This window comes from Mirounga angustirostris, unplaced genomic scaffold, assembly GCF_029215605.1.
Source record: "Mirounga angustirostris isolate CCGP_5_RB_7025 unplaced genomic scaffold, mMirAng1.0.hap1 SCAF_10, whole genome shotgun sequence".
NCBI lineage: Eukaryota > Metazoa > Chordata > Mammalia > Carnivora > Phocidae > Mirounga > Mirounga angustirostris.
The window spans coordinates 88,252,305-88,276,848 of NW_026991718.1; the positions used below are offsets into that span (position 1 = coordinate 88,252,305).

At 41.0% G+C, this 24,544-nt stretch overlaps 1 protein-coding gene across 3 annotated transcripts; it reads right to left on the minus strand.

Annotated features, from left to right (window-relative positions):
• Window positions 1-118: 118 nt before the first annotated feature.
• GINS1 (GINS complex subunit 1) lies at window positions 119-24,392 on the minus strand. Of its 3 annotated transcripts, none has more exons than XM_045885328.3 (7): window positions 24,090-24,392; window positions 14,512-14,576; window positions 11,041-11,139; window positions 10,455-10,545; window positions 7,113-7,229; window positions 3,252-3,326; window positions 119-765 (listed from the first exon to the last, which is right to left on the minus strand). In XM_045885328.3, the coding sequence occupies exons 1-7, from the start codon at window positions 24,114-24,116 to the stop codon at window positions 697-699; spliced, it is 543 nt and encodes a 180-aa protein (XP_045741284.1). In that variant the 5' UTR covers window positions 24,117-24,392; the 3' UTR covers window positions 119-696. The 3 variants fall into 3 exon arrangements, with proteins under 3 accessions (XP_045741284.1, XP_064428782.1, XP_045741283.1); XM_064572712.1 differs by lacking the exon at window positions 24,090-24,392 and adding an exon at window positions 19,220-19,353 and having other exon boundaries at window positions 121-765; XM_045885327.3 differs by lacking the exon at window positions 24,090-24,392 and adding an exon at window positions 19,134-19,354 and having other exon boundaries at window positions 124-765.
• Between the last annotated feature and the right edge of the window lie 152 nt (window positions 24,393-24,544).

Sequence of the window (24,544 nt, forward strand, 5' to 3'; positions counted from 1 at the left end):
TCTCTCCCTCTCCTTCTGCTTCTCCCCTCCCCTCCCCCCTCCAAATAAATAAATAAATAAATAAATAAATAAATAAATAAAAGGAGAAATTACATAGTTTTAAAAGACATTAATTTGTATAAAATAACTTGTTCTGCTATAAGGCACCATTATAAAGCACAGTGTTTTGGTACTTAAATGACATTTTTGGAGTGAAAATTATCACTAAAGTAACACATGACCCCGGCAACAACAAAAAAGGATTTTATTATATTAAAGAGTACTGTATTAATTTGCCAAAGTTTTGTAACTTAGGAAAGGTATTACCTTCCTTGGATTTGTACTTTAAGACAGTATCCTATACCATGGGCTAGAAAGGTTCACTGAAAAAATAGTCGTTACCGGGGGAAAAAAGAAAAATCAAATGTTAACAAATGTTTACTTTCATTAAAAAAAAACATTGTCAAAAAAACCACTGTAGTAACTGTAGGCATGTTGTAATTATAGATAACAGCTTACAGTTTATTACAAAGAGGAGGATGAATCCTGTACAAAAGAAAAACAAACCCACTCCTTAGCCAGATACTCCTGGTTATCGTAAAGAACGTCTGTGACCTTTAAAACCAAAGAGGTGAGGCTGGAGAGGACGTGTAACACTCTTCTGTGGTGTGGCCTCCCTCGTACCACAGGGCAGCCTGGCGGGGCCTCAGCACAACGTCAGGACAGCACGTGCTCCAGAACGCCCTGTCTAACCAGCTGCTCACACTTCCACCGGGGCAAGAAGTGCTGAGGGGACATGGGGGAGAGAGGAAGATAAACAATTGGAAAAGAATTTAAAGTTACATTTTGCATCATTAAAAAGCAGCAACCAATTACATACTTTTCAAGCAGCTAAGTAGCTAAAAGCTAAACTTAAGTACATTTGCTATTTTAGTCAACTGAAATTGAAGCCACTTAAAACTGTACTGAATTCTGATTTTTATAAATAAATTCATAGTTTGCTTCAGTTAAACTTAACTGAAGACTTCTGCATTCCAGCAGGAATTCTGCTCGGTGTCTGCACTTTGGGATTTACGCACAGAAAACTCAGGGGTGGGATTCTGCAGCAGTGGACCACAAGTGGGACGACAGCCTGTCGGGAAGACCACCGAAAGGAGCATCTTCTCAATTAAGCTTCTCTAGTATTGAGTCTGAACATTTATTCTTATAACAGCAGTGGCCTCTTTCCTCCTGAATTTTTCAAGGATTAAAAGTATCTGTAATCTGCAGCGTGGGTGCTGTTCACACGTGTGTGAAGACACTGGGACCCAGCTAAGGCTCACCCTGAGTGTCCTCCGAGAGGAAACCACTCTCGTTCTGAGGCCGAAAGGAGTCTCCCTGTCTTAAAATGGAGTGTTTACTGAAGTCTGGGGTGGGGAGGTGCAGGCAGCAAGGCAGGAAAACTTCCCAGGCTCACAGAGGACCAAAGAAATCTCAAAAGACAAACCTACTTGGGTAAAAACTAAAAATGCTATGTTAGGAAGTTCAGAGCAAATCATCTTAGAAAATGACCACAGGATTATTACGATAATAACGATATTACAATAATAACGAGGGATTATCACACTAGTTTGGGGAGCGGGCTGTGCTTCCACAGCCCTGCCCCCCTGATGGGCCTTCCTCACCAGCTTGCGGCCTATCCAGGGGCCCACGACCAAATAAATCCCTCCCGACCAGTCAGGAAGACACCCTGCTGTCTAACTTGTTAAATGAATTTTTTAAATGCCTTAAGAATGTAAAATGTAAAAAAAGGGGAAAAAAATGTTGAGTTGTTTGTTTAAGTTATTCCAATTCCTACTACAAAGGGAGAGGAGTTTCTGATTTCTGGACAAATACAATCATGCTTGCCATATGGACAAGTATAAAGAAATCTATGGTTTAAAAAAAATGCTTCCCTATTGTTTTATATTATGTGGATGATCTACACCAGAGTCTATAGAAAATTGGCTTTAGATGTGGTTAGACATTTTAGAAGTAGATAAATATATAGTAAGTAAAAGGCATATAAAATTGTCCTTTACTTTTACAGTTGAGGGTAGGGCACTACTGAGAGACAAGTTAAAAGCATCTCAAGGGGAAGGCTTCTGGTGGTCCAGAGAGTGACAACTGTCTAGCACTGGAGCATGGGGTGGGGGGGGGGCGGGGAGAGGGGCTCAACTGGTTTCCACCTGCCCCAGCCCATAGGGGCACTCTAGTGGAGAGATCAGCCAAAGAGCTTGAGAAGGAAATTCAAACACAGATGCACAGGATGACAGTGTTTGAGATGCCATTTTCTTCTATCTTCCTTTATGAGGATAGCTTTGTTCTTGTGAACCACAGCTTCCTGCTGTGTCCTCCAGAAATACAGATTTTTATGAGAGCACTTCTTTACCATCTGCTTTCTATTCATTAGTATCCTACTTCCAAGAGGATACTTGGAAGGGAAAGTTTTGCTCTAACAACCAAAGATTTTAGGGTCCCTTGAAAAATCTGTCTTTAGAATGTTCAACGTTTGTGTTAGGAAACTATTTAAAGGGTACCAGTAAATGGCATAAACAAAGACATCAATGACACAAAGTCATTAGATACTAACTGGTTGAAAACAAAATGGGAAAGAAAGTTTTTATTAGGTCATTCTTCCTCCTATGCTAATGTGACTACAAACAATTGAGACAGGATAAAAATAAATCTAGCTAATGTGAATTCATCTAATGTGAACTTGAAGACTTCTAAGAAAATAAATACATTGAGGTTCTTTGTAAGAAAAAATTTAGCTTAAATTACAGCTCCACAATTTCAGTCTTTCTCTGTTAAACTGTTATGTTTATATGTTAAATACTTAGAAATTTTTGATCCATATCACTATTTGCCAAAGAACAGGGATTTGAAAGGTGACCTACAAGCTGAAAATGAGTGCTTAGCACCTTTTTAATAAATTCAAAAAAGCAGTTAAATTCAACAATTTAATAGGCCCTGAACTAGAATAAGCCCACTTACCTAGAATAAGGCCCATTGTGATAATTTCCCAGGAACAGGCTTAGTGTTAAATACAAGCAATAACCTAGTAAATTAACCTTTTCTTGGTATATGCAAGTCTTTATATTTAGAAAACAGACAAAACAGGGTGTTTTATACTAAGCATAATGCTTATGATATAAATAATCATCACAAGGCAACATTTACTTTGCTACTGAGTCTAACATTTCCATCATTCAACACTCATAAGATTTAAAGTATCTCAAGACGAGAAATACCTGGCTATTTTTTTTTAATAGGACTGAAGTACCATCATCAACTTCAAATTCTCCGTAGTCTTTTATACACCGCACCTGAAAAGAAAAACTGTTGTTTTATCTAAATAGTTTTTAATATATAGTGACCATAAAATAAATAGGGGTTATAAAAATACCCAAACAGTACAAATCCTAGGCTTTCTGTCTGTTTCTTCTCTGTGTACCTGGGCCTAGGACTCCTTACTGAGGAGCCAATTGTCCTGTTTGGATGGGGAGGAAGGAGAATGGCAGGATCTCCAAAGTATATGTATGTCTGTGCTGACAGCAAAGAAACCTAGGGAGCTGGTGAGGGAAGACAATATCACATATTATGTTCCCTCTGCAAATCCTAGAAAATCAAAATATGTATCTACAAAGAAAAGAGAATGTTTTATCGACTCCAACTTGCCTCTTACAGATTTTTCCATGAAATACCGATATCTGAGAATAGAACATAGGTAAGTCTTCACAATTTCTGTTTTAAAGGGATTCTTCCAATCTTCTTCAATATTCAGATTGTTTCCCAGGAATATGTAGAAGTACACCATGAAAGAAGAGATGCAGACTCACATCATAAGAATCAAGAGAGGTTCTTGGTCAGAAGGTAGGAGGGGTAAGGCAGCCTTTTGATAACCACCTCTGTAACTGCCAAGAAGAGCACCGACAGACTGTAGCTCTCAGTTTTCCTCTCCCATGAGAACCCATGACAGGAGTTTGTGCTCCTGAGGTCTCGCATTGTTTATGAGTGAAGCCAACCCCACCAGCAAGTTCATCTTCTACTTTTCCTAGATAATTTCATGCCCTGTGATTCCTCTGGAATCTTAACATGACTTCCAAAGGTATTTTACTTAGTTCAAGAAATACCATTTAAGAAAAATCCCCACCACCACTACGACCTTTTTGCTTCTTTAAATAGACTTATATTATGGAAAATCTCAAACATTCAGAAGTAAAAAAGACTAATATAATGAAACTCCATCAACTGTCTTCAACAGTTATCAACATGTGGCCAATCTTGCTTCCTTATCTACTTCTGGATTATTGTGAAGCAAATCCTACATACCATTTCATCTGTAAATATTTAGGTATTTCTACAAAATAAGATTCTTTTTATTTATTTTTTTAGAGGTTTATTAATTTTATTCTTGTTCACAAAGAATCAGCTTTTGGTTTCATTCAATATCTTTTTTTTTCTTAAGTTTTTATTTAATTTCAGTTGGTGTTATATTAGTTTCAGGTGTAAGATTCTTTTTAAGAAACAATCTCAATACTGTTATCACATCATCTTAATAATTTTTTACTATCATGAAATTCCCGGTTAATATCCACATTCCCCCATCTGTTTCATGAATGTTTTCTTTAAAGCTGCCATGTTACATCAGAATCCAACAAGAGCTACACATGACACATTTCTGACATGTAAGACATTTCTGACGATCTATACAGTTCTCTCCCTTTTCCCCCTTCCCCTTGGCAATCTATTGATAAAGAAAGTGAGGGGGGGCGCCTGGGTGGCTCAGTCGTTGGGCATCTGCCTTCGGCTCAGGACATGATCCCAGGGTCCTGGGATCGAGCCCCGCATCGGGCTCCCTGCTCCGCGGGAAGCCTGCATCTCTCTCTCCCACTCCCCCTGCTTGTGTTCCCTCTCTCGCTGTGTCTCTCTGTCAAATAAAATCTTTAAAAAAAAAAGTGGGTACTTTGGTAGTTTCCCACAAACTAGATTTTGTTGTGGATCCCTGTGGGGTCACTTAGCATGTTCCTCGGTCCCTGAATTTCCTATAAACTGAAGTTTCGTCTACAGGCTAGATCAGATCAGTTTTGATTTTCTGGCAAATGGTGTTACAAATTTCCTCTCACAGGACCTTGTGAAGCACAAAATATCTGGCTGTTCCTTTCTGGATGTTAAGACTGATCAGTGGGTCTAGGTGTTACCTGTACCCATCCATAAACATCATCTTCATCTCCATTAACTTTTCACCTACTGGTTTTAGAAGCTATTTGCCTCTATGTGTTATGGCTACAAAATGGCACTAATTTAGTTCTTTTATTCTACTGCATTTGTTAGCTGGAATTCTACTATAAAGAAGAAATTTCCGGGCGCCTGGGTGGCTCAGTCGGTTAAGCGACTGCCTTCGGCTCAGGTCATGATCCTGGAGTCCCGGGATCGAGTCCCGCATCGGGCTCCCTGCTCAGCGGGGAGTCTGCTTCTCCCTCTGACCCTCCTCCCTCTCATGCTCTGTCTCTCATTCTCTCTGTCTCAAATAAATAAATAAAATCTTTAAAAAAAAAAAAAGAAGAAATTTCCCTTGTAAACAATTTGGCTACCCTGAGATAGAGTTTATACAGTAAAGGCTGATAGATGCTTGATCCTATACTTTTATTCACCACTTTTCAAAATGAGTTGCATCCCTCATATTCTTCAAGAGGGACCAAAAATATTTTATTTTTTAAATTGTTATTGTTATTTGGTATCATTATGCATTCATGCTTCTAACATAACCGATGTGATGCAATTCACTGCAGTTAATCATTTTGATGCTTGGATTATTCCTTCTTTGGCCAGTGAGCGCTCCTTCAAATCAGCTCCCACTTTTTTAGCACTCCCCCCTGTAGTCCTTAAAACACTCTGCTTTCTAGGGAAACAAGGTATTCCAAGTGCAGCTTGTGCATTTTATTTAGAACCTGGAATCAGCCTTTTATTTCCCCCTCTAGTTAAGTCTGGTTTCCTTTGTGGGAAATGGGATTTAAACTCCAGAATTTGGCTGCTTATGGCATTGGGTTGGTTGGTGTTTCTACGTCTGTCCCGTGGACAGAGCTAAAAAACACTTTTTAAAAAAAAGATGATTCAACATGAGTCCATGCTGATATTTCTAACTCCAGTTTGGGAATATAGGATTTTCACTTAACTTTTTCATTTTAATATTTGAATCACTTTTCTCTTATTTTGAAAATCTTGGTTCCTGGTGCCACTACTTTTTTGCTTGATTTATCAATATATAAACTGTTTCAAAATAACAGTAATGATATTATTAATCATGATTACTAAAAACAGGTTAAGATTTCTTTGTAATTCTTTTCATCCTTAGAACATATCCACTAGGGATATATAATCAATTTATGTATTTTAAAGTAATTTAAAATAATTCCTGTGTGACTAATCTACCAACTTGAAACATAGGTTCATATGTTTCATTCTGCTTTCAAAATCTCTGGGTTGGTTTTCCACTTTAATTTTTTTAATAATATGTAAAATATGTATATGGTTCCAAAGTTAACCCTGTTAAAATACAAATGCAAATTCAGAAAATTTTAGCTATTCTATCCTATTCCCACCATCCCCCTAGAGGTAACATTTTGGTTTGGATACATGTTTCCTTTCTTTTCTTTTTTTTTTTAAGATTTTATTTACTCATTTGAGACACAGAGATACAGAGACAGAGAGCATGAGCAAGGGGAGAGGCAGGAGGAGAGGGAGAAGCAGGCTCCCTGCCGAGCCAGGAGTCTGATGTAGGGCTCGATCCCAGGACTCCGGGATCGTAACCTGAGCTGAAGGCAGACGCCTAACCATCTGAGCCACCCAGGAACCCTCCTTTCTTTTTTAATGTAAGTTAATATATAGTCACATACCCCCCTCTTCTTAGACAAAAGTAAGCATAATCTATGCATTGAAGAAAAATCTATTTTATTTTAGTTGGGTTTTTTTTTTTTAAGATTTTATTTTTAACTAATCTCTACACCCAACGTAGGGCTCAAACTCACAACCCCGAGATTAAGAGCCACATGCTCTACCGACTGAGCCAGCCAGGCATGCCAAGAAAAATCCTTCTTAAAAGGTATATTTACCTCTATATATAGGCTTTTTGGAGGTTTCATATCCTGTGTGATGTCCAAACCTTCATCTCCTCCCAGTGACCTCATATAAGTAGCAAGGGACTTTTTATAATGATTGAACCACTCCATCTGTAAACATAAAGACAGTCATTTGACAAAGTTATAAGAAAACAAACTTGCAGTAATTATATACTCATCCTTTCATAAATAGCCCATTTCCCCACATAGATCACTACTGACCATTCATTCATTTAAACTACAAGTATTACTAATTGCCTGCTATGAACCAGGCACCAGTCTGGGGATTTAGGATGGATCATTTAACAAAGTGAACAAAAATCTCTATGCTCATAGAAGTTACATACTAGCATACTTAATCACAGACCTAAGGAACATCTGACCAGATACAGAACCATGAAAAAAACACCATTTCAGAATTATGATCTCTCCAAACTCTGCATTGACAGTTTTTCTGAAAACTATAAAACCCTGCTGAGAAAAACACCCAAGTGTCCCATCAACTGATGAGTGGATAAGATATGTATATCCATACAATAGAATATTATTCAGCCATACATCAGAATGAAGTTCTGATACATGTTAGCACATGGATGAACCTTAAAAACATGCTAAGTGAAAGGCACAAAAGGCCACATACTGCATGATTCCACTTAAATGAAAAATCCATAATACGTAAACCTATATACAGAGAAAGATTAGTAACCTCCAGGGGCTGGGAAGACTGGAGAGAATATGGAATAACTGGTAATGGATACAGAGTTTCTTTTGGGGGTGTGAAAATGTTCTGGAGTAAGATGGTGGTAATAGATGCGCAACTCTGAATATACCAAAAAAAAAAAAAAAAACCAAAAAAACCTGAATTGTATACTTTAAAGGGGCAAACTTTATGGTATATAAGTTATATCTCAGTAAATCTGTTTTTTTTCATTGTTGAGAGATATTAAAGAAGACCTAAATATATGGAGGGATTACCACATACATGATTCAGTATTATAATCGTATCAACTCACCTATAGATTCAATTCAATCTCAATCAAAATCTCAATTAAAAAAATAGAACCTGACAAATTGAGTCTAAAATTTACATGGAAATGCAAAGGGCCAAAAATAGTTGAGACACTTGAAAAAGAACAAGATGGTAATACACACTTAAGACTTACAATAAAGTTACAATAATTACAACACTGTAGAATTGGTATGAGGACAGATTAAGAGAACAGAAGAGAAAGTCCCCTACCCCAAATCCTCAGATATATTGACACTCAATTTATGACAAAAGTGGCACCACACATAGAGCAATGGGGAAAGGAGAACCTTTTCAATTAAATGTACTAGATCATCTCAATATCCGTATTCAAAACGCAACATTATACACAGTACTGTAGATCTCCTCATGAAAGGTAAAACAATACAGCTCCTAAAAGAGTCCATAGAAAAACGTCTTCATAATCCTCATCAGAAAGTGTGTGTATGTGCAGGAATCATAACTGTACCATAGTGAAAAGAATAAGAATCGCTACCAGCTGAAGGTGAGGTCTGGGAAGGTACTATAGGGACCAAGGGCAGGTCACCCCAAAATGGGCCAATTTGGCATGAAGACTGTTTTGAGTTAAAAAGCAATTAAAACCCAGCAGATTCAGGAAAAGCTCTTTACCTTCCTTACAACTGCCTTTAAAAAATTTAGAGGATCTGCTCCAGGAAGAGAGTTCCCACCATAAACAACTATATTATACTGTGAACAAGGTATGGTAGACAGGGAGGGACCTAGAAAGGCCTGTTTGATCAAAGTCCTTTCTTTGTCTCATTGTTTTCTGTGGGCCCAGCAAACATCTGTTTACCAAACATTTGCTCTTTTTCATTCTTCCTGAGGATTACATTCTTTCCCTTTGAAGTCCTAAACCCCTAACCCTTGGGGCTCCTGGCTGCCTCCACTGGTAGAGTATATGACTCTAGATCCTCTTGATCTGAGAGTCTTGAGTTCAAGCCCCACATTGGGCATTGAGCTTACTTAACAACAACAAAAAAGACCTCATTTTGCCTGTTTTTGGAATTTCCGTGTCTGTGTGGATTCCTTGTATGTATGAAATTTGATTTTCTCCTGTTTATCTTTCTCACATTGAGACACCTGGGTGGCTCAGTCAGTTAAGTGTCCAACTCTTGACTTTGGCTCAGGTCATGATCTCAGGGTTGTGAGAATGAGCCCCGAGCTGGGCTCTGTGCTTAGCACAAAGTCTGCTTGAGATTCTCTCCCTCTGCCCCTCCTCCTGCTTGTGCATGTGCACGCTCTCTCTCTTTCTAATGAATAAATAAATAAAATCTTAAAAAAAAAATCTGTCTCATGTCAGTTTGATTCTTAGTCTGGCTAAAAGAACCTTAAGGGGACAGGACATTCTTGCTCCCTGAGTAAGCAAACATGAAGCTTCTAGTGTCCTCTCCCTATGGAATCATGACACACTGCCCTCCTGGCACAATGGTATGTAACAATACACACAAAGTACTATCAACCAGGGAGGCTCACACCAGTTTTGGTGTCCAGAATTTTTACTGGGATTTCATCACACAGGCACCATTGCTTAAAACACTATCCATGTAACTGAGCTCCATCTCTAGCTCCCCTCTCCACTCTAGAAGTTCAACTGGCGTCAAGAGATTCAAAGCTCCAAACCTATGGAGATAGCAGGACCCCCCAAATTTGTAGCCAGTTAGAATGGCGGGAAGCCCTGGGAACCCCCAAACCTATGGCTGGTGTCTGCAGTAAGGGCAGTCTTAGCCTGTGAAGTTGGTCTAACTCTAGAGTGTCAGAAGTCACTGAAAGCCTTTAATAGGTGAGTACTACCATCCTCATTGTGTAGATGAGGGAATTTAGGCATAGAGAGAACTCAAGTCACTTACCAAAGATTAGACAGTAGCAGAAACAAGATCTGAACCCAAGTTTACTTGAGTCAAGTCCTGTGTCCTTAAATATTGGGCTAGCTCTGAGCCTTAGTGATGGGTCAAATGAAGAGTTTTGTTACAGATATTCATGTTGACTAGGAAAGTACACACACACACTCTTTCTTTGGAAAATCCCTAAATAATAATGCCAGTTCTTTAACCCTACTGATGGATCACTAATAAGTAGGGCCCTTTATTTTGTTAATCAGAGAGGTTTCTACATAGCATTTAGAATTGCTCCTGCCATTCTCATCATAGTATATACTAAATAAATACAGACCAAAAACTGCTGAAAAACAGACATTAAAGACAAAGAGAAATACCATAAATACTATTACAGAACAATGCCAGAACCAGCATTTTCCAGATTCGGAAATGTGAACAACAGTACTAGCTTACTTCTTCAGCAGACATGTGAAATCGTAAGGCATTGGGCAGGATGCTGCCGTACTCCCACCTGAGTGCTCTGATCCGAAGCAATCGGTCATACCTAGGACAGAAGGTACGAGACTGCATGACTATAAGAAGACACCTTGGGGATGACAGGGAAACATATGTATGGACTGGATGGGTGCAGTGAAGTGTTCTTTGTTTCTCTAGGTTTGAGAATAGTGCCATGCTCATGGGAGAAAAGGCCCAAAAGGTCCTTATTTCTTAGAGTATTCGGTGGTAAAAGGCCATCAGGTTCTAGAATAGTTTAACACAGGCAAATAAAACAAGATGGAGCAAATATGGGAAAATGTTAAAAACTGTTAAGCCTATATGGTAGCTCCATGGGGGTTCATATTATTCTCCCCGGTTTTATGAATACTGCAATTTTTCACGATAAAAAAAAATTTAATGGAAAAAAGAAGTATTTAGAATGCTTATACAGGAAAAACAAATCTAAGAATTTCTGTTATCCATTTGAAATGGTTAATTAGGAAGCCACATGGAAAGCCCTCCATTGTTCCCTGCCACCCCAAGCAAAAATTGAGAAGCTTACAGGTACGCTACAGCACAGCGTCGATTTCTTAACAAAGAACAGTGTCGAAACTTGATGGTTGTTATCAAGTCACTTCGTCCACCCGACTTCACTTCATTTCTGGTAAGAACATTTAAAGAAGAAAAGAACAAATATACATATTTCAGCATAAGATAAACTTTCAAAGCCAACTAACAACTGACTTCCTTGTTTGTTTTTATCTATTTATAATTAGCAGTTAATCTAACCAAATAGTACCTGCTCCACATCAGAGATTTTACTGGTATGTTAAAAGATAAAAAAGCCAAAAGCTGAAAGCCAAAAGTAAACTAATTTACCTAAGATCATGCTATAGATATTTCATTTAACCATTTGGTATTATGCATTTTTGCACACTGATTAATCTCCATTATTTTCAAAAGACACATATTGTATTTACTCACTTTTTGGAATTCTTTTATTAGGCTGGAATAAGAGATAAACCTAACATCATGGTTCACAAGATTATGGTCTTATATCATGTTTTTATTTTAAATGGTACTACTCTTTTGATGGTTTTTCCAAATCCTTGGAATAAAATGGAGTCAAAATGGTCCTTCAGTTATCCCACATATATTTATTGATCTTCACCTATGTACGTGTCTTATACTGCACTGTTGTTCACACAGAGAGGGAAAAATTTTGGTTTTATCATACAAAATGTACATCTCCTTAGATATTAGACAAGTATCACATTTAAAAACCAGATGTATAATTAATTAATGGGCACAGAGTTTCAGTATTCCATGATAAAGGATTATGAAGATGGATGGTGGTGATAGCTGTGTAACATTATGCACATATTTAATACTACTGAACTGTACACTTAAAAGGGTTGAGATGGCAAATTTTATGTTATTATTTTACCATAATAAAAATGATGGGAAAACACAAAGACAGATGTACAGGATGAGTAAGAATCTACTTTGGAGTTTTAAAAGGAACTGGATGGATAAGAAAAGGATTCCTTCCTGCAGTGCCTGCTCCAGGCCCTGAAAATAGAGGCAAAAATCTATGTCCTGGTCCTATCATGTCTTCTAGATCTGCTCTGTACACTTCTGTTCACTCTCTGAAAGTCAGACTCGTTCTCCACATTGTTTACAACGTGCTCTGGATTATAAAGAAACAGTACAAATAAAATATATTCAAGCTAACTCCAGAGTATTTCATTAAGTACATAAGGACTTCCTAAAAAATTTTACTTTTACATGAGTAATTAAAAAGGAATAGACTTCCTCTGACAAAAAATTTTAACAGAAACTGGTAATAGTGACTGCCCCCATCCCCCGCCAAGAAAGAAATTAGGAGGGTGGGGCACAGAATTTTGGATCACAAATTTGCAAATGGTACAAATATAGCAAATACAGGAAAATCATTCCCTTACTGGACTAAGGCCTGTTAGGCCACCTCCTAAATAAATATGTCTTTAACCTGTTTACTTTCTGCTTAGTCCAGGTCACCTCTGCTGTCACCTGGATGGCCAGCATGCCTCCCTCTCCTCTTGGTCCCCTGGTCTACTGTCCACACAGCAGCAAGGGTGATCTTTTAAAACACAACCATGCCACCATCAGTCCCACGTGCTTAATTCTCACCTGGTGTCAACCTTTGCCTGCTTGCTAAGCTTCAGCCACACTGGCTTTCTTTAACTATCACTGTCCTGAGCACCCCACCCTTCTTCACAACTCAGGGCCTTTGCATATGCTGCCCCCTCCACCTAGGATGTTCTCTGCCCACAATCACTGCCTCATGGAAACCGGCTTCTCCTTTAGATCTCAGCTAAAAGGTTTCTTCCTTGGAGAGAACTTCCCTGACTCCTCAATCTAAGTCTATCTTTAATTAACTATTCTCTCTCCCAGAACTCTGTTGTTTTCCTTCATGGCATGTATCCCAGTTTGGTGTATCTGTATTTATTATCTCTCTTCTGCATTAGACTGTGAGGGCTATGGGGGCAGGTATCTTTACTGTGTTGTTTACAGCTGAAATACCAGAGCCACTTATCAGCACATAATCATTTAATACATATTTGTTGTATGAATTAATGAATGAACAAACTGCTTGGGAACTTGAGTTCAGGACTTTATATCTGCCTTACACTTACTGTAAACCTGCTATGGTTCCGTTCCTCATTCCATCTATGAAGATTTTTCTGTATCTTTCCTTAAACACCACAGTTGGAAAACGTTCCCATTGTTCCTGTGCTCCACAGATCTTACCAGCATGTTACTGATTTCTATGCCCAAGTAACTGATAAAAACACCGTACCAAACAAGGCCAAAAGTGAAACATCACGTAACAAACGGACGTCTCTCTAGGCTGAGATCTGGATACCTCACCTCTGATCCCGGAGTTGGTCCTCCTTGTGTCTTACTCTTCACCAAATCACAAGAACCTATGAAGTTTGTCACACAGCCCAAATTCTCCACTGTGCCACCACCATGCTCAGCTCTAAATGTTCTCTAACACTAGAGCCCTCTCACGCACCAGGCTGTAGCCTTCTGTCACACTGGTTCTCGGTGAACTCCACTCAAGCTGCTGGAAGTTACTTTTGCTACTGCTAAGTTTACGAATCGCCTATTACCCCTTTAATGCACTAGGCAGCTATTAGTGCAAATGAGCAGTAGAAACTATAGGTTTCACTTTGTTAGGATTTTTATTTGCTCCTGTCTCATCTCTTAAATTCACTCTAAAAGGTTGCAAGTCATATCATTCAAATAAATATTTATTGAGCATCTGCTAGGTACCATGCACCATTTGAATCCCATAGATTTAGGGTGATCAACACAAATCCCCTCAGTCCTGTATAGCTACAGCATGATCAGGCTCACAGAGAATTAAAAAAAAAAATCATATCTAAAAAACTGACGGAACATTATCTGACTTCAGTATCGTATTTCTTTTTTTTTTTTTAAAGATTTTATTTATTTGAGACAGAATGAGAGAGAGAGAGAGAGCACGTGAGAGGGGGGAGGGTCAGAGAGAGAAGCAGACTCCCTGCCGAGCAGGAAGCCCGATGCGGGACTCGATCCAGGGACTCCAGGATCATGACCCGAGCTGAAGGCAGTCGCTTAACCAACTGAGCCACCCAGGCACCCCTTCAGTATCGTATTTCTTAAGCTGTTTTAAAATATCAGTCTCGATCCCAGGTCCTGGGATTGAGTCCCGCATTGTGCTCCCTGCAAGGCGGGGAGCCTGCTTCTCCCTCTGCCTCTCTCTCTCTCTCTCTGACTCTCATGAATAAAAAAAAAAAAAAAAATTTTTTTAATATCAGTCTCATCAGGGGCGCCTGGGTGGCCCAGTTGGCTCGGGTCATGATCTTGAGGTCCTGGAATTAAGCCCCATGTCAGGCTCCCTGCTCCCTAGCCTGCTTCTCCCTCTGCTCTTCCCCCCCGCTCGTGCTCTCTCTCTCAAATAAATAAAAAATCTTAAAAAAAAATCAATCTCATCAAAACTTACACATCAGACTGGTTTTGTTCATATAAAGCTTTCATCTCCTCCAGAACTTGCCTGAGTCCATCCTCCTAGAACATATGATATTGACACATCCATTAATTCCTTCACCAAGTCTGTAGCAATGTTTGATCTACTCTTTGATTTGATTTATATATCTTACCAAAAAGCAATACCTTTGGTAATGGCTATTACAAGTGTTGGTGAGGATGAGGAGAAATGGAACCCTCATACACTGTAGGTAGGAATATAAAATGGTGCAGCCCTATCTGATGGTTCCTCAAAAAGTTTAACATAGAATTACCATATTATCCAGCAATTCCACTCTTAGGTATATACTCAAGAGACTTGAAAACATACGTTCATTCAAAAACTTTGTACATAAATGTTCTGAGCAGCATTATTTATGTCAGCCCCAAAGTGAAAACACCCAAATATCCATCAACACCCAAATATGGATTAACTAATAAACCAAATATGGTGTATCCATTCAATGGAATATTATTTGGGCATAAAAAGGAATGTAGTACTGCATGCATCAGCATGGATGAACTTTGGAAACATTATCCTAAGTGAAATAAGCCAGACACAAAAAGATAAATAGTGTGAGATTCCACTTACCTGAAATATCTAAAATAGGCAAATTCATGAAGACAGAAAGTAAATTAGAAGTTACCAGGGGCTGGGGAAGGAGGGGAATGGGGAGCTATTGCTTAATGGTTACAGAGTTTCTGTTTCAGTTGATGAAAAAGTTTTGGACAGAAGAGTGATGGTTGCACAACAATGTGAATGTAATTGGTGGCACTAAAGTGTACACTTAAAATTGGCTAAAATGGCAGATTTAATGTTATATATATTTTACCACAATAAAAAAAGAGAAAAAAGGCAATAAAAAGGAATGAATTACTGACAATTTGTGCAATCAACGTACTGATTAAGGATATTCTCAAATATACTGTACTAAGCAAAAGAAGTCAGATACAAAGGAGTACATACTGTATGATCTGTATGATAGAAGTTATCTTCTATCTTCCCTTTCATCAAGTAGTTAAGAGATCATAGAAAAGTCTGACTTATTAGAATTCAGTTAAATATTCCTTTTACCAGCAAATAATATTTTAAGGAATAGCTGAAACTCTTGTATGATTAATAGATCTGCAGGTATACAAAAGACACAATGTGTGAAATAATTTTATAAAAATATATGTGGGGCACCTGGGTGGCTCAGTCGGTTAAGCATCTGCCTTCAGCTCAGGTCATGATCCCGGGGTCCCAGGATTGAGTCCTACATTGGGCTCCCCACTCAGCGGGGAGTCTGTTTCTCCCTTGCCCTCTGTCCCTCCTCTCTGCTTGTGTTTTCTCTTACTCTCTCAAGTAAATAAATAAAATCTTAAAAAAAAAAATACACACATGCTGGGGCCCCTGGGTGGCTCAGTCGTTAAGTGTCTGCCTTTGGTTCAGGTCATGATCCCAGGGTCCTGGGATCAAGCCCTGTGTTGGGCTCCCTGTTCAGTGGGGAGTCTGCTTCTCTCTCTCCCTCTGTCCCTACCCTCTGTTCATGTTCTCTCTCAAATAAATGAATAAAATCTTAAAAAAAAAAAAAATACACACGTTTTCAGACTCAGACTTATCTATAGTAAAAATTGCACTGTTTTGTGTTCCCACCTCAGGCTGGTAGCCCAAGATAATTTTCCTAAAAACTCACTTAAACTATTACCAGTTCTGCATATAGAAAGTGGACAATTATTTCAATTTGCTGAATACAGCACCTAACCTTGAGAGATCCTGGAATGAACAAGGCAGAGTCCCTGCTCTAGACCCAGTGACTATCATTTTCCTGGAAGGAATGATTCTTGAAAGGTCCTGTGGGTCATGGGCCTATCAGCCCTCAGATCAATCAGATGGATTGGCCTGTTCCTGCTTGGCTGTGTCAAAGAGTGGCCAACCTCCTCAGGCTGAGTCTTCCAGGCTGCTGAGTCACCTGGCTAGGTGGTAGGTTTGTCAGTGGAAGGTGCACATGCAGCAAAAGCTGCAAAAGGTGCCCTGCCAAACTAAGACCTAGAAAAAGGAGTGATTTTATAGCTTCTAAGTTCTGCCACTGGACCCCCCCCAGAAGTGGTAACTTAAAATTTGAGTGAAACAGAGAGCTGGATGGACTAGAGGTCCGAAGAGCCAGTCGCAAGGCTGGCATGGCCAGCTCTTGTTGGACAAGTCTGAGTCTGTTTGGGCTATGTTAGATAACCTCCAAAGTGCCTGGTTGTCTGAATGCAGTGTGGAGTCATATTTTAGAGCCTGCACGCCTTAGCATTCCAGCATCTCTGCTGAACTTCCCACCACTGTCTCCTAACTTTTTAAATGAAGTAACTGTCCTGAAAGAACAACAGACAGGAATCTAGGAAACCTGTGTTCAAGGTGAGGCTCTGCTCCAATATGCTTTAAGTTCAGACAAGTCCCTGAATTTGATCTGTAATTTCTTTTGGCTCAGTCTCATCTGCAAAAGGACCTAACTGTTCGACCAGGTGCTCTTTAATGTTCAAAACAAAACTCACCTTTCCCCAAACACTCTTCCTCCTGATCTCTGATGTTGTACCTGAGAGAGAATCCCCCCAAGATCCTCTGACTCCTCCTTCATTGATTACCCACCCCATCTCCACCCCTGTTCTAACAGTTACAAGTCCTGTTTGCCTCATGTCTGAAACCCAGACACTGATTTCTGGACCCAGCGACCAGACACAGTTTGGATCATACACAGCTCTCACAGTAGGCCTGTCAGAGAGTGATCATAACCACCCATAACCATCTCCCTGCCACCGTTCTTTCTTATCTCCAATCTGTTCTACGTAGTTCTGCCATCATTACCCTCAAAACATAAAAAAACTGCCCTATCACTCCCCTATCTAAAATCCTTTACCAGCTTCCAAATGCCTTATACGTGAATACCCAACTTTCCTAGGCCTAGAACCTACCTTTGTAGCCTCTGCACACACGTCAGTCCCCTCTTCCTATGTGACCATGAATCTCTGCATGGCTGTATCCTTCAGCTGCAATGCCTATCTTCCTTCTCAGAGCGGGACCTCATCCTTCCAGGCATGGCCCAAATGCCCCCTCCTCTATCCCTTTTCATACCAGCATTTCTCCTTATGCTCCTGTGTATACCTCTCTGGTGTCCTCACACTGCATTCTAATACTCCTTTTTGTGCCCTTCTCCCAGCAGAACGTGCCCTGGCATCCACACAGTGGCTGCCCTATGCTAGGGAAAGTAGTCAAGTATAGAATTTAGAGTGCAGGTCTGAAGCCAGACTGCCAGGGTTTAAATCCTAGTTTGACTTCTTACTGGCTATGGCCAAGATACTTAATCTCCCCAAGCCTCTGTATACATGGCTGGAAGAAATGGTTTAAATCTCAAAGCGTTCTTATGAGAACAACAGATAACATAAGCTATGAGAACAACAGACAACATAAGCTACGTGCTTAGCATCCTTTTGGGGTAGTAACAGAAGAATAAGAATAAGGGTAATAAGTAGTAGTGAGTAAGGGACAGGAAGGGATAGGTAGGGAGAGATAGGTAGGGGGCCACAGGATCGGGCTCACAAAAATCCCCAAAATGCAGAGGTGTAAGGAAACCAGAGATAAGGGAACAAACCAGACCATCCTGTCCTAGGTGTCAGAGCTGGGGTCTTGTTATAACTGCTACTTGTGACCAACAAAGAATCATGGGACCCTAAAAAGGAAGCAAGCCATTGAAGGTGTTATCACTAGTCTTTACTCAATGGTGCTATCAATAGAGAAGTCAAAAATATTTAAGTTCCCTGGTTAGCATTCTATAAAAGACCAACCCTAAAAGCCCTCAATGGTAACCCTGTCCGGACCCCTCTCACTCCTGAGAACTTCTGTATCCTCACTTAATTACCTCTACCGCTTTACTCACTCTCCTTCGTCCGCGAGATTCATTCTTTTTTTTTTTTTTTTTTCGCGAGATTCATTCTTGTCTCCGTGAGACAAGAACCTCACTCTCCCACTTCAGTAGCAGCAGCGGTAGAAAGAAAGTTAGTAGCAAACACTAACTCGCTGCTACTTGTGTGTCAGGCATTGTCCAGGGAACCTGATATATATATGCCACTCCCAGAGCCCTCACTACAGGAAGAGTTGAGTTACGCTCTTTCCCATTTTTTACAGAAGAAACGGACAGCACAGAAAGCCTGAGTAACTGCCCCAACGTCACACAACGGAGTTCGAATCCCAGCCTGGCTTTACAGGCCTAGCTTCTGCCTGAAGGGTTCAACAAATGCTAGATTATTATCAGGCAACCAAGAAATGCTTGGTCAAAAAAGGAACCAGCAGTAAAGCTATACGTGGAAAACACTGAAGGAAATATACTCAGGAAATTCACCAAATCGCTGGGTGATATAAACATGAATGCTCTTTTTCCTGCCATATTTTGTTTTTCCGTGTTCCGAAATTTTTGTTCCCGACTTTGGAGCTGACACCGTGAGAAAACCCACGCTCCGATGAGACGCAGGTTAGACCCGCGGGGTCGCCGACCCTCCTCCCGCCCGTCCCCTGCACTCCCAAGCCCCGCCCCTTCAGCAAGGCCAGCCTCGTTTACCCCGTCCCCCCCACCCCCTCACGTTGAAGGCTGGCAGCTGCCCTTCTGGCGCGCGATGCAGCTCGCGAACCAGCTCCATGGCCTTTTCGCAGAACATGTCGTACGTGCCCCGGTCCCGATGTCTCGTTAACCGCCGGCTCTCACGCCAAACGGTCGCCGGGTTCACGCACACCGCTCTGGGTATCCTACGGCTTGCAGTCCCACAGCTGCGGATACTCGCCTCCGCCTCTGCTTCGCTCTTTGGCGCCAAACATGCCCAGCCAATAGAAAAGCGCTCCCGGGCCTCGCGGTCTACGGCGACGGCCAAGGGACAGTTGCCTCCGCTGCGCAGCCGCACTGTAAGACGAGTGAAAGCCGAGGAGGGGTGCACGGGCGCTTCCTTCCCTAGGGAAACCCCTGCAGCTGCGGGAGAATCAGTGGGCCTGGGTTCCAGCCTGTACGCTGAGCAGAGGCTCTTTTTTTTGAAGCGCCGCTCGCGCTATATGCATATCTCGCAACGTCTTTCCATTTGATTCATGCATTTTCGTTTAGGTTCAACGGGGTTCTACCCTAAGGTTGAGAAGGAATGCTCAGAAACTTGGTGTGCTTAATGTTATGACGCAGCATTTTAGTTTTGCAGTGTGGGTTTTTGTTTGATAGAAAAGGGAAACCACTTTTACTGGTATCTCCTGTGTGGTAGAGACTGTGACATATATTTCATTTAATTCTCACGACTAACCCTAAAGTGGCTTTTAAGACTCTCGGTACCGATTAGAAAGCAAGCTAAATAACTTCTTTTTTTAAAGTAGGCTCCATGACCAACATGGGGCTTGAACTCAGGACCCTGAGATCAAGAATTGCAGGTTCTACCAACTGAGCCAGCCAGGCACCCCAACAACTGAATAGATAATTTACCCAAGTTTACTCAGCTTCTAAAGTGACAGACTTTGTATTTAAGCTTTCAGCCCTACAGAATCGCCTTTGATTTTAAAGGAGTCATTTAAAAACATTTGGAAAATAGCTCTAATCACGAAGTCTACAAAGGGGAAAAATACCCAGATTAACACAAATTCACACAGCCATAATCTTACCTACATGATTATGGAAATTTTCATAACCATGTAGAATCAAAGGTGGAAATTACTGCTATAAAAACAATTTGCTTGGGCACCTGGGTGCCTCAGTTGGTAAAGCGACTGCCTTCGGCTCAGGTCATGATCCCTGGAGTCCCGGGATCCAGTCCCACATCAGGCTCCCTGCGCGGCGGGGAGTCTGCTTCTCTGAGCTCTAACCCTCCCCCCTCTCACGCTCTCTCTCTCTCTCATTCTCTCTCTCAAATAAATAAATAAAACCTGAAAAAAATTTTTGCTTTATTTGGCTACCTTTTAAAAAGCAGTATTTTTAAAAAGGCAATATTATTGGATTCATTCTGGCTAACCCTAGAAACTATGTTCCTCTTTTGCAAATAAAGATACAACAGATGTGTAATCTGAAGAATGAGCATGGGAATGGCCTACAAAGTCTTTGAATCTTTAAGTGGAGTGACATTTCCTTTTCAGCTCTACAGTCAGGGATAATTTAGCTAAAGTTTTATTAAATACACAGATCTATAGTGGACTGTGCTACAGGATTGTATTCCAAAAATCGCCAGTATCCAAACAACCTTCCTTTATCATAAACCTTTTTCATTTCAGATCCTGGGCCTGAGATTCATTTCTTTACCTGTACAATGGGGACAAGAGTACACACTTCTGAGGGGTTGTGGTGATTCATTACTCCTTCAGCAAATATTTATGAAGTGCCTACTGTATACTGAGCATTGTTCTAGACACTGAAGATAAAGTAGTGAACAAACTATGTTCACAAGTCTATGTTCCAGTGTGGGGTACTGATGATAAATATATTAGTGAAAAGTGCTAAGGAGAATAAGCCAAGGCAGGTAAACAGAGTGATGATGAGAGGACCCGAGGGTTTTGTTAGTGTTCAGAGAAGGCACAGACCTGCAGTGGGGAGGGAGTAAGCCATGTGGAGATGGGGCCATAGGATGGGCAGAGAATTTCAGGCAGTAGGAATGCAGGTGCAAAGGCCCCAACGAGGGGGATGGGTGACTCACACACATGCCACCCACACCTCTCCTTGCAGCCACTGCTTCAGCAAGGAGGCAGTGACACTGGAGCAGAGTAAGGGAGGGAGACCCTGGTGGCTGAGATCAGAGTGAGAGCTGGAGGCCATGTCAGGTAGGACCCTGTAGGCCCTTTCACAAGCTTTCTGTTTTATTTTCAGTGAGATGGGAAACCATACAGGTATTTTGAGCAAACAAGTGACAGGACTGGACCTACATCTTTAAAAAGAACTTTCTGACAGCTGAGTTAAGTAGACAAAAGTTGGCAAAGGTGGAAGCAGGAGACCACTTATGCTATTAAAATAATCCATGTGAGAGAGGATGGCAGCTTGGGCCAGGGTGTGGATGGAGGAGGTGGTGAGTAGTGGTTGCATCCTGTATAGCTTTTGAAAGGAGTGCTAATACAGACATAAAAAGGGGAGGATTCAAGGATAATCCCAGGGTTTTGACCTAAGGAAATATAAGTGTAAGTTTGCCATTCCTGAGGTGAGGAAGGTTACACATGGAGCTGGGGGTGGGAAAAGAGTTGGGAGCTCAGTTTTGAACATAATAACTTTAAGTGCCTATAGGATATCAGAGTGGATGAGTAAACCATTAGGTAGAGGAGCCTGGAGTTCAAGGAAGGGGTGTGGACTAGAGATACAAATGTGGGTGTCACCGGTGTAGGACAGTATTTAAAGACCATACAGAAAGTCAATGTGGAGGGGCGCCTGGGTGGCTCAGTCGTTAAGCATCTGCCTTCGGCTCAGGTCATGATCCCAGGGTCCTGGGATCGAGTCCCACATCGGGCTCCCTGCTTGGCAGGAAGCCTGCTTCTCCCTCTCCCACTCCCCCTGCTTGTGTTCCTGCTCTCACTATCTCTCTGTCAAATAAATAAATAAAATCTTTAAAAAAAAAAAAAAAGAAAAGAAAGTCAATGTGGAATATTAGGGAGCAAGAATTTCCTGTCCCCTTAGAGGTCCTTCTAGCTGTATTAAGAATCAAATTGATATGAGACAGATTAACAGGAGAAAATCAAATTTAGTTTCCTACCCATACAGGGAATCCACACTGACATGGAAATTCCAAAAATAGGCAAAATAAGGTATACATATATTATAAAGTTATATATAAATATATAAATAAATATAAATATACGTATGTGTAAGGAGAATCAGGTAGGGGTAGAAGGGAAAGAATGCAAGTCACAGGGCAATAAAAAGAGATGTTTGGTAATTAGATGCTTGCCTTGCCATATAGGTGAGTCACTTCGAAAATTTATTTCTGCTAATAACCATTATTCTGGGAAAGACCCCAATTTAGATTCTTCTATGTAGTGAAGGGAGGGGCAAAACGTTTCTTCCATAGGGAGGAAGTCCATAGGGTCTTGATTGCCTTTAGCTCAAAATAATCTTCAAGACAAAGTGGCCCACCTTGGAGCAGCCAGGCTCTTGGCCTATATAGGACCAAGAGTCGAGGACTGTATGGGCAAGGCCTAATGCCAGCCAGACTCAATAACCCTCACATTTCTCTCTTCTCAACAGCCCTCCCTTCCTTGCTTTTTTTTTTTTTCCTATTAAAGAGGATTTTGTGAGTGATAGGGTCAATTTTTTTTTTAAACTTCAGTTTCTGGATTCCTAATCTCCAGTATGTACTAAAGAATTCACCATTTCGGGGCGCCTGGGTGGCTCAGATTGTTAAGCGTCTGCCTTCGGCTCAGGTCATGATCCCAGGATCCTAGGATCGAGCCCCATATCGAGCCCCATATGGAGCCCCACATCGAGCCCCACATCGAGCCCCACATTGAGCCCCACATCGGGCTCCTGGCTCAGCGGGGAGCCTGCTTCTCCCTCTGCCTCTCTCTCTGCTCATGCTCTCTCTCTCTGTATCTCTGTGTCTCAAATGAATAAATAAAATCTTTAAAAAAAAAAAGAATTCACCATTTCAATTCTAAAAGAGTATTTAGAGATATCCACACAAATATGAATGCTGGTTGTGATATTTTTTGTAACACAGTCAATGAAATTCTTTCGCAATTTAGATCTATCATTACAAAGCTAACAGAAGGAGCTAGTGAGGGGCGCCTGGGTGGCTCAGTCATTAAGCGTCTGCCTTCGGCTCAGGTCATGATCTCAGGGTCCTGGGATCCAGCCCTACATCGGGCTCCCAGCTCCGCGGGAAGCCTGCTTCTTCCTCTCCCGCTCCCCCTGCTTGTGTTCCCTCTCTTGCTGTGGCTCTGTCAAATAAATAAAATCTTTAAAAAAAAAAAAAAAAAAGGAGCTAGTGAATTTCTAAAGGCATTTCTAACTGATCTTAAATTATCAGTTGCCAATAGTTTTCAACTGACAGAAATGTTGAAATTTTGAATGTTGAACGAAAGTTCACTTTGTGATAAGTAAGCAAATCTCTTGGTTGTAGATCCTTTGTAAGAAAGAATGCCAAGCTGTAAAACTAAATTTGTGAAACTACTCTTTTCTTTGTAAGACAAGTTGAATTAGTTCTTAACTCGGGTTCACAAGTGTAAATTTATCTTTGAAACAGATTTTTTTCCCCACTTTTTTTTTTTTTTTTTAAGATTCTTAAGTAATCTCTACACCTAACCTAGGGCTGGAACCTATAACCCCAGATCAAGAGTCTCATGCTCCACCCACTGAGCCAGCCAGGCGTACCTCCACCAGCTGCTACTAATTGCTTTACAAAAATCTAAAATCAAATACAGGTTTTAAAAAGTAAACTGTTTAATGAGTTTAGTTTTCATATGTTCAGCCCAAAACTTAAAAATTAAATTATCTATATGCTTGTGTTAAAAAAAAAAAAAAAAGCACCTGAGAGCATATTTTTTTAAAGTAAAATCTTGTGGGAAAATAGTTATAAATCATGAGAACGGTGATTTGTTACCTTTTGCTTTTTGTTCTCATAAACCATTACAGAAACGTTTCCGAGGGGTTCATTCACATTGGGTTTTCAACATTAGGGAAAAATCACACGGTCTGAGGCGGGAGAGGAAGGAGCCAGTTTTCCTCTGCGGCTCTGGCTCGTTGGCTGCTTCCTGGCCGGCGTCCTCCCACATTCGGGCCTTTGACCTGGGGCAGGACCGGATGCGTTTGCTCATGGCGCCGAGCACCCAGGCAGAGGCGGCCCTCCCACCTGCGGCGACAGAGCCCAGACCCTTCGCCAGCACCACCGGTCGCTTGGCCCGAACCGGACCGTAACGCCCCGCAAGGCTTCACCTGCCCTTCTCCAAAATGGCTGAAAGTCGGCGCCGGGGACGCCGGGCGCACTCCCGGCGGAACCAAGGAGGGGGCGGGCCGGGGGCGGGGCCGGTGGGAGCACGGCGCTGATTGGCTGGCGCT